The sequence below is a fragment of the Archocentrus centrarchus genome, unplaced genomic scaffold (genome assembly GCF_007364275.1).
Source record: "Archocentrus centrarchus isolate MPI-CPG fArcCen1 unplaced genomic scaffold, fArcCen1 scaffold_24_ctg1_1, whole genome shotgun sequence".
Lineage (NCBI taxonomy): Eukaryota > Metazoa > Chordata > Actinopteri > Cichliformes > Cichlidae > Archocentrus > Archocentrus centrarchus.
The window spans coordinates 789,526-800,043 of record NW_022060255.1 but is presented as its reverse complement, the minus strand read 5'-3'; the positions used below and the strand labels follow the sequence as shown (position 1 = coordinate 800,043).

Below are 10,518 nucleotides of genomic sequence, written 5' to 3'. Positions count from 1 at the left end.
TATTTAATATAGTCAGAGATGACCTGTGGAAATACACAGTGCAGCTTTTAAATGATGATCTCATTTATTAGGACCATAAACGCTGTCCAAACCTGCCTGTGTGACCAACATGCTTTTACACAGGAGTGTGTGTGGTGCTGTGACATCACCCTCAGCTTTGTGGACTCACAGTTTAATGTGTCACTTTAATTATTTTGCTTTTTGGAACCAGAACCAGGATTCTGCACAAAAGTTAGAACCAAACCAAAATTACACATTTCTGTGACTCCTCTCTCTAAATCAGAGGAGGCGCCTCCTTCTGGCCATTAGAAGGAATGCAGGTTTGAGGCACTTTCAGATCCAGTGCAGGGAAAACTGGTGTGTTTGGACTGAACAGGTGACAGTTAGCTTTGTGCTGCCCCCAGCTGGCCACAGACTGTAGGTGTAAATGTTTCTGAGTGTCTGTGATGAGGAGTTTGTCCTTAAAGAGTCAAATAAATGAGCGACAGGTTTTCTTGAACCTTAGTGGTCATTAAGCAGTGAGCTCTTCTTTGTTTTATGTCCTCTGACACTCTAATCCAACACAGCACACAAGGAGAGAAAAAGACTGAGGCCCCGTTTACACAACACTGTTTCAAAATGAAAACTGTGTCGTTTTGATGCGTTTCAGCCGCCCGTTTAGAACAGAGTGAAAAACGATTCGTTTTGGAAACGGGGTTCAGAGGGCAGAGTTTCAGAAACGCTCCGGCCTCCTTTTTCATGTAAACACACAAATACGGTGCGTTTTGGAAACGGGGGCACTCGCACATGCACACTATGGTTGCCAACGCCACAGTTTTACACGCATGCACTAACAGATGAACAATACTCGTTAGGGTTAGGATTCATGAGTGCTTCAGTGAACTTGGAGTAGTGTGAGTCACAGTGGATCTCTTCTTGTGTTTGAGTGTTGTGTGCAGCAGCAATACAACCTCATTGTCAGTCCACACAAAGCCTCACACGTCACAGCCTCTCTAAGTGTGTGCGTGTTCTGGAAACAAGCTTGGAAAAAACAAAAAAAAACACCACCAGCTTGTGGCCTGGCAGTGGGAACTACATCGTTTTCAGTGTTTCATGCATCTTTGTGTAGATGCAGTTTGTTTCTGAAACATATCCATGTAAACGGGAGGCTGAAACACAGCAAAACGTGTAAGCAGGGCCAATCCCACTCTGAACTCCACAGTGTGTGTGTGTGTGTGTGTGTGTGTGTGTGTGTGTGTGTGTGTGTGTGTGTGTGTGTGTGTGTGTGTGTGTGTGTGTGTGTGTGTGTGTGTGTGTGTTGCTTCCTGTCAATCCCAGAATCCTTTCTTCCAGTGCTGCTCTCTGCTTATCCACAGGAAACTGGAAGAACCTGAACACAACCTTTATACTCATGTATGAGGTATTACTCACAGTTTCTGAGCCACACACACACACACACACACACACACGGTGGAAACATGAAAAGACAAATAATCAGAAACTTACTGAACAAACAGCTGAGGGAATTTTTTTCATTTTAGGAATGTTTCAAAGTTCCATTACAAGGAAAATAAAGGCTTGGTTACATTTGGTGTGTGTGCCAAAAATTAAGGGCTAACAAATGAAGAGGAGCAGAGTGAAGGATGAAGGTCGTCCATCAGGCTGAGTGTGTCCTCAGTTTCCTGTTGAGAGACAAACAAACTCCTCACATACAAGGTCTTGAATAATCAGGCCCCATCTTATCTCAAAGACCTCATAGTCCCATATCACCCCAACAGAGCACTTCACTCTCAGACTGCTGGCTTACTTGTGGTTCCTAGGATACTTAAGAGTAGAATGGGAGGCAGAGCCTTCAGCTTTCAGGCCCCTCTTCTGTGGAACCAGCTGCTGGGAGACTTCCAAAATCCACTGAGGATTTCTTCCCTCCCCTTGTGTTTATATTAGGGGTGGGACTCAATTAAAAAAATTAATCTAATTAGAAGCTTTGTAATTAATTAATCGAAATAATCGCATTTTAATCACATTTAAATATTTAACATAATAAATATTATTTAAGTTTGGTTGATGAATGAATCAATTTACATTAACTTAAATTTCAAAATATTGTTTATTTTCCCACCACAGACCAACAAGGGTGGAAGTGCTCCTGTGATAAGCAACCTCCTGAAATTAAAGTTAAGCATCATAACTGGATAGTTTTATTCTACATTAATGTCTCACTTAATATAGTTGGAAATGAATCATTCTCTCAGCTGTATTCCTTGATGTTGTCATGCTTGTTTTAACAGCTTATTTTGAATTAAAGACTTAAAATTAAACCACAAAAAGGAGAAAAAGTTCATTCTCTGTTTAACCAGCTGCTTCTACACAGCTGTGCTTCACACTCACAGTTGCTAGGCAACATGAGCTAGAGAGGTGAGGGCAGGTGAAGCTGATATGAAGACTAGACCGTCCAATTTCACAGCTGCTCTTTGCGGTCTTCGTGGGCTGTGAAGGACCCGGTCTACCTGGGCCGGGTCCTTCACAGGATTTGGACACAGCTCATCACATTGTGAGTCGATATAATCTGTATGCCTGGAACTCGTGCACTGAGAAACGATGTGATTTTTTAGATTCTGTCTGTCACAGTTGAAGTGTACCTATGATAATAATTACAGACCACTTCATACTTTGTAGGTGGGAAACTTGCAAAATCAGCAGAGTATCAAATATTTATTTTCATCTCTGTAAATAAAATTAAACTGGAAACTGAAAAGTTCACATTGTTCACAGACTCATGATGGAAATGTTACCTGCTCTCACTGATGAATACACAACACCTGTATCAGCTGACTGTTCTGTAACACACACACACACACACACACACACACACGCACACACACACACACACACACACACACACACACACACACACACACACACACACACACACACACACAGACAAGTTTTACTATTAAATTATAACATTTTGTAATGGTGAATGTGTGCTGTTGTTGTCATGGTTACCTCGCCTCCTGCCAGCCTTCCTCTGGTCCTTGATGACCACCTGCTCATAGGTGAGCTCAGCAGCACCTGCACACAGAGATATGAATGAACTGATGCTGGAAGAACCTCACAGTTGGTCCAGTTTCAGCTGAGCTTGTCCAAACTGACCCTGGAGCTGAAACTCTGCTCTGTGAGGGTCATGATGCATGCTGGTTAGAACTGTGAGCTCACACAGGAAGTGGAGGTTGCTTTCCCATGTGGATTTTGCATGTTCTTCCTGGGTCTGCGTGGCTTCTGTCTGGTTTCCTCCCACAGTCACGCACTTTAGGTTAATCAGTGATTCGAGCGCTGCTTTGTGCCTGAAGCTGTAGAACATTCAGTCTCCTTTACTCGTACACCGCTGTACTATTGCAGTTTGCAGAAAACAATCTGACCTTCATTCTGGCAGATCGATTCAGAGGCCTCAGTGAGTTCTCTAAACTAGGCCATCATCGATTCACCAAAACACTCTGTTCCTCTATCATGATTTTGTCAAAGTGTTCACATTTTTTCCTGACAACATTATACAGGAACAAGCTCTGAGTGCAGATTAGTGAGTGTCAGAAACAGAATCCAGGATAAAATGTGAAGCATCACAAATACATGAGGAAGATGGCCCCTGAGATGAGCTGCTCCAAGAATGCCTCATGCAGCTCAAGACACATGATGATGATTAGCAGGAGGAGGAAGGATGGGCGCGCCTGAACGAAATGTACGATTGACAGACATCAACATATCCTGATATCAAAAATCCTACCAGAGGCTAGAAAAGGCTGACTTACAGGACACCACAGAGGATCTGATCATGACAGCACAAGAACAGGCCCTAAGAACCAGATCCATCCACTGGACCCAAGCTGCAGACGGTGCCAAGTGTCTCTGAGACACATAGTAGCTCATAGTAACAGAATGTCAGCGTACACTGAGAGATACTGTGAAGGGGCTGGAACAGGAACATCTGTGCTTTATATAGATTAGAAGTCCCAGAGTCCCAGTAGGAGACACCACTGAAGGTGGATAAGAACAACAGGGCTAAGGTCATGAGTAGAATAACACCTGTGACGCTGCCTCAGTGCATTGCTGTGATCTGTCTCTGGTTTGTTTGTGAATTTTGCCATTTGTCTTTTGCCATAGAACCAGATGTTCTTACACCAGAGATGAGCTCATGCAGATCAAGGCCAAAACCCCTGAGGACTTATTTACAACATTCATCACCTCGTCTGCTAACATCTTGGCTATTCTGGTTCACAAAGTGAGACTCTGTATGAGAGGAACGTGTGCCAGAGCGCTCTTGTGGGCTCCGTACTCTGCTCCTGGGAATATTCTCTCCAATGTACGGCAAGAAAACAGATTTACTCCAGCTACTGATGATTTTTCTTTACAATATAAAGCACCTTGAGATGACTGATGTTGTGATTTGGTGCTATATAAATGAAGTTGAAATGAAATATTTCAGCTAGCCTGCCTGCAGTCCAGACCATCACCCACAGAAACATCTGGAGCTTCATGAAAACAAATCAAAATATATAAAACAGCAGCTCAAATCCTACATCATCAAGAATGGAAACATTTGGATTTAAACTGAACAGTTTTTGTGACAAAGATTCGCAGGTGAATCTGAGAGAATTCATACCATTTTCTTCATTTTTTTTCTTGTACTGGAAAGAAACTCGAACTAGAACCACAACCAGAACCAGAAGAACCACAGGAAGAAGGCCTCCAATGAGTGCTGTGAGAAAGGAGGTGAGAGGTGAGGAAGTGTTCATAGGAGGAGGAGTGGAGTCTGAGCTTGTGTGTGTAAGAGGAGGAGAATTTGTAGGAGGAGGAGAATCTGTAGGAGAGATGATGGATACTGTTCAGTAAGTTTATCATCGTATCAGCAGGTTAGATCATGTCTGTAAACAGGAAGTGATGTCATGGTCCTGACCTCTGACCCTCAGAAAGCTCTGAGGAGATGGTCCAGATATATCAGTAGCACACCAGTAGAGCCCTTCATCAGACTGTGTGGCCTGTCTGATGACGTGCTCTGCTGTAAGTACAGATCCAACAGGACGTCCATTAAAGAAGAAAAAAGCAGCAGCTGTGTCACCGCTCCTCTCTCTGCAACGGAGAGTGACATCATTTCCTGTCCTCACAGGAAGTGCAGGAATCTCCAGGATGACAGTTTTATCTGACCAACAGAGACACAACAGAGTGACACAAAGTGTGATAAAGATTACTGTGATGCTCCTTTCACCCTGAAGGAGCTGCTTGATTCCATTGACTCTCTTAAGATCAATAAATCTCCAGGTTCAGATGGCTTAACTACAGAATTTTGCAAATGTTCTCAAAGCAGTTAGCTCAATTTATGCAACAGGTTTTTATAGAAAGCATATAAAACAGTGCACTCCCTTCAAACCTTAATTAAGGTATCATCACATGGATTCCTAAGCCTGACAAGGATGTACTTCTTATTGATAACTGGAGGCCTTTTTCTCTCCTCAATAATGATTACAAGATCTTTGCCAATATGCTTGTTAAGAGACTTAAAGCAGTCCTGGACACAGTTATTGACAAAACACAATCAGGTTTATGAGAAATCATCACATCTGAAATAACATCAGACTTGTACTGGATGTACTGGATTACTCTGAACTGATAGCTGAAAACAGCATCATTCTCCTCCTGGATTTCTATAAGGCCTTTGATACAATAGAACATCAATTCATCTTTTGTCCTCTAGAAAAATTTGGCTTTGGTACTGACTTCTGTAAGTCCATTCAAACCCTGTATGCTAACAGCAATAGCTCTATCAAACTAAAATGTCCCCCAGATTCAACCTCAAACGAGGTATCCGGTAAGGGTGTCCACTTTCACCCTACCTATTTTTATTTTGTACACAAATTCTCGCAACTCATGTTATTAACAATAATATTCAAAGAATCGCCACAGCTGGTAGGGATATTTTTATTAGTCAGTTGGCCGATGATACTACAGTCTTTCTAAAAGATGCAAATCAAATACCGATTGCTCTCAATATCATCGATGACTTCTCTAAGGCTTCAGGTTTATGTGTGAATATTAAAAAATGTGAACTGCTACCAGTCAAAAACTGTGATGCCCAGTCCATCTGCAATATTATGGTAAAAGAGGAGGGTACATATTTGGGCCTTGTGATCACCAAGAATCAAAAATTAAGATCCTCCTTAAACTTCACTCCAATCATTCAGAAAACTCAAAAGAAACGTAATCAGTGGTTACAGAGAGATTTATCTTTGTGGGCAGAGTGTTATTAACTACAGCAGAGGGACTACAACTAGATGGTAAAACTATTGATCAAATGCTTTTCAACTTCTTATGGAGGAATCTTACACATTATATAAGAAAAAGTGTTGTAATGAATAGATATGAATCTGGAGGACTTAATTTTTTGGACTTTACCACCATGAATAACACATTTAAAATTAATTTGGCTCAAAACTTCATAAAAAACCCTACATCAATTTGGAAGTTTATCCCCCACTACAGTTTTTCCCATTTTGGTGACCTGCACTTCCTTCTAAGGTGTAATGGTGCAGTGTGTGTTGGGCGGTGGCCGAGGGCGGAGGCCCTGGCAGACCGATCCCCGGCTATCGAGATTGGCTATTGGGACATGGAATGTCACCTCTCTGGTGGGGAAGGAGCCTGAGCTAGTGCGTGATGTTGAGAGATACCAGCTAGATATAGTTGGGCTCACCTCAATGCATGGCCCGGGCTCTGGAACCAGTCTCCTGGAGAAGGGCTGGACTCTGTTCCAGTCTGGAGTTGCCCTCGGTGAGAGGCGACGAGCTGGGGTGGGTATTCTTGTATCCACCCAGCTTGCTGCCTGCACGTCGGAGTTTTCACCGGTGGATGAGAGGATAGTTTCCCTGCGCCTACGGGCTGGGGAACGCTTATGTGTCGAATGACTGGGCGGGGTGCTGGAGAGTGCTCCATCTGGTGACTCCACAGTCTTGCTGGGAGACTTAAACACTCATGTGGGCAATGACAGTGAGACCTGGAGGGGCGTGATTGGGAGGAACGGCCTGCCCGAACTGAACCCGAAGGGTGTTTTGTTGTTTGACTTATGTGCAAACCACAGTTTGTCCATAACAAACACCATGTTCGAACATAAGGATGTCCATAAGTGCACATGGCACCAGGACACCCTAGGTCGCAGGTCGATGATCGATTTTGTAATCGTATCATCAGATCTGCGGCCGTATGTTCTGGACACTCGGGTGAAGAGAGGAGCTGAGCTGTCAACTGATCACCACCTGGTGGTGAGGTGGATCAGGCGGCGGGGGAAGATGCTGGACAGACCTGGTGCACCTAAACGTATTGTGAGGGTGCGCTGGGAACGCCTGGCAGAAGCCCCAGTCTGGGAGAGCTTCAACTCCCACCTCCGGCAGAACTTCGACAGCATTCCGAGGGAGGCTGAGGACATTGAGTCTGAATGGACCATGTTCCGCACCTCCATTGTTGAGGCTGCTGCTCAGAGCTGTGGCTGCAAGGTGGTTGGTGCCTGTTGTGGTGGTAACCCCCGAACCAGATGGTGGTCACCGGAGGTGAAGGGAGCCATCAAGCTCCTATCGGGCTTGGTTAGCCTGTGGGACCCTGGAGGCAGCTGACAGGTATCGGCAGGCCAAGCAGAATGCAGCTCGGGCAGTGGCCGAAGCAAAAACTCGGGTGTGGGAGGAGTTCGGTGAGGCTATGGAAAAAGACTTTCGGATGACATCGAAGCGATTCTGGCAAACCGTCTGGCGACTCAGGAGGGGAAAGCAGTGCTCCACTGACATGGTTTATACTGCAGGTGGGGTGCTGCTGACTTCAATTGAGACTATAATCGAATGGTGGAAGTAATACTTCGAGGACCTCCTGAATCCCACTGACACGCCTTCTGTAGTGTAAGCAGAGTCTGGGGATGAGGGAAATGACTTGAACATCACTGGGGGTGAGGTCACTGAGGTAGTTAAACAACTCCTTGGTGGCAGGGCCCTGGGGTGGACGAGATTTGCCCTGTGTTCCTGAAGGCTCTGGATGTTGTAGGGCCTCTGCAACATCGCGTGGGGCTCTGGGGCAGTGCCATTGGACTGGCAGACCAGGTGGTTGTCCCCATCTTTAAGAAGGAAGACTGGAGGGTGTGCTCCAACTTTCGGGGGATCACACTCCTCAGCCTCCCCGGAAAGGTCTATGCCAGGGTGCTGGAAAGGAGGGTCCATCCGTTAGTCGAACCTCGGATCCAGGAGGAACAATGCGGTTGTCGTCCTGGTCGTGGAACGCTGGACCAGCTCTTTATCCTGTCAAGGATATTCGAGTGTGTGTGGGAGTTTGCCCAACCAGTCTACATGTGCTTTGTGGACTTGGAGAAGGCATTCGACCGTGTCCCTCGGAGTATCCTGTGGGAGGTCCTGCAGGAGTATGGGGTGTCTGGCCCGTTGTTACGAGCCATTCAGTCTCTGTACAACCGCAGTGAGAGCTTGGTCCTTATAGCCGGTAATAAGTCGGATTTGTTTCCTGTGGGTGTTGGAGTCCGCCAGGGCTGCCCTTTCTGTTCATAATTTTTATGGACAGAATTTCTAAGCGCAGCCAGGTGGTGGAAGGCTTCTTCCTTGGTGGCCTCAGAGTCTCATCTCTGCTTTTTGCAGATGATGCGGTCCTGTTGGCTTCATCAGGGGGTGGCCTCCAGCTCGCAGTGGAAAGTTTCGCAGCCGAGTGTGAAGCGGCCGGCATGAGAATCAGTATCTCTAAGTTTGAGGCCATGGTCCTCAGCCAGAAAAGGTGGAGTACCCTCTCCGGCTCAGGAATGAGTTCTTGCCCCAAGTGGAGGAGTTCAAGTATCTCGGGGTCTTGTTCACTAGTGATGGGAGAAGGGAGCGGGAGGTCGACAGGCGGATCGGGGCTGCTTCTGCAGTGATGCGGACGCTGCACCTGTCTGTCGTGGTTAAGAGGGAGCTTAGTGTAAAAGCGAAGCTCTCGATTTACCGGTCGATCTACGTTCCTACCCTCACCTATGGTCACAAGCTTTGGGTAGTGACCGAAAGAATAAGATCACGAATACAAGCGGCAGAAATGAGTTTCCTTCGAAGGGTGGCTGGTCTCTCCCTTAGAGATAAGGTGAGGAGTGCGGCCATCTGGGCAGGGCTCAGAGCAGAGCCGCTGCTCCTCCACATCGAAAGGAGCCAGTTGAGGTGGCTCGGGCATCTGATTAGGATGCCTCCTGGCTGTCTCTTGGGTGAGGTGTTCCGGGCATGTCCCACCAGGAGGAGGCCCCATGGTAGACCCAGGACACGCTGGAGAGATTATATCTCTTGGCTGGCCTGGGAACGCCTTGGGGTCCCTCCAGATGAGCTGGAGGAGGTGGCTGGGGAGAGGGAAGCCTGGGCTTCTCTGCTTAGGCTCCTGCCCCCACGACCCGGCCCCGGATAAGCGGAAGAGAATGGATGGATGGATATATATATATATATATATATATGAATGTGTGTGTGTGTTTTTTTGTCATTGTAATGGCAAGAATTTAAAACTACTTTCACCCCTGGTCGCAGGTGAGAACGTCTCGCTTTCTGTACCTGAAACACTGATGGAGATTTCATCGCTCTGCTGTCCCGATGAGTTTATACAGGAGTAATTTCCATCAGAGGAGAAGGAGCGATCCAGAACACAGGAGGAACCTTCAGCCCTACCAAAGCCTGCAGCTGCTCCACAGTCCTCAGTGAGTCCTCCTCTGGTCCTCCTCACCGTCCATCCATCAACTGTCTGTTCATCATCAACACAGCTCAGAGACACTGAAGAAGACCCTCTGAAGAACTGCTGAAGGTTTGGACTGACAGACAGAGAGACTGGAGGACAGACACACAGAGTAAATGTGTTTGTGTTCTTGTTGGAGTCTCTGATTGTTTCACTTCCTTCAACTCACCTGCAGAAACAGTCAGTGCAGACAGCAGCAGCACACACACACCTGCAACAGGAGAACAGAAGTCACTAAAGGTCAGAGGTCACTGAAGTTCAGAGGTCACAAAAGGTAAAAGCACACTAAAGATCAGCAGTCACCAAAGGTGAGTGATCTGAAGTTCTTAGGTGACAAGGGACCCGTGGCAGGGTCTCCCAGGGCAAACTGGTATTGCATCTGGAACACTTCAAAATATGATGAAGAATATATTCTCTGAGTTACTGGAACAGCAAAGATGAGGTAGAGATGTGGAACATCACCTTTCTGGTGTGGAAGGAGGCATAACTAATCAGAGATAAGAACAGCATAGCATGGGTCCTGGGACCAATCTCATAGAGAGGACTGATGCTGAATGCAGCAGCACCAAGATTCCTCTACTGCAGTGGGCTGCAAAAGTTTGAGCACCCCTGATAAATTTCATGATTTTCTTTTATAAATCATTATTTGTTTGGATCAGCAGTTTCAGTTAAATATATCATAGCAGATGAACACAGTGATACAGTGATAATAACAACCTCATCGTCAAATTTGCTGACGACACCACAGTGGTCGGACTCATCTCAAAGGGA

The 10,518-nt window shown here is 46.0% G+C and overlaps 1 protein-coding gene across 1 annotated transcript; it reads right to left on the bottom strand.

The window, feature by feature from the left end:
• Positions 1-1,307: 1,307 nt before the first annotated feature.
• Positions 1,308-10,126, bottom strand: LOC115775836 (uncharacterized). The gene is made up of 7 exons (XM_030723359.1): positions 10,051-10,126; positions 9,917-9,958; positions 9,570-9,839; positions 4,931-5,173; positions 4,637-4,834; positions 2,986-3,051; positions 1,308-1,369 (listed from the first exon to the last, which is right to left on the bottom strand). The coding sequence occupies exons 1-7, from the start codon at positions 10,124-10,126 to the stop codon at positions 1,308-1,310; spliced, it is 957 nt and encodes a 318-aa protein (XP_030579219.1).
• Between the last annotated feature and the right edge of the window lie 392 nt (positions 10,127-10,518).

What these genes read in the sequence shown, in the direction of transcription:
- LOC115775836 (XM_030723359.1), bottom strand. Translation starts at nt 10,126, where the DNA reads ATGCAATACCAGTTTGCCCTGGGAGACCCTGCCACGGGTCCCTTGTCA. An exon ending in CTTCAGATCACTCACCTTTG is followed by an intron (nt 9,959 to 10,050) that starts GTGACTGCTGAT and finishes CTCCTGTTGCAG; the next exon opens with GTGTGTGTGTGCTGCTGCTG. An exon ending in GAGCTTTCTGAGGGTCAGAG is followed by an intron (nt 4,835 to 4,930) that starts GTCAGGACCATG and finishes TCTCTCCTACAG; the next exon opens with ATTCTCCTCCTCCTACAAAT.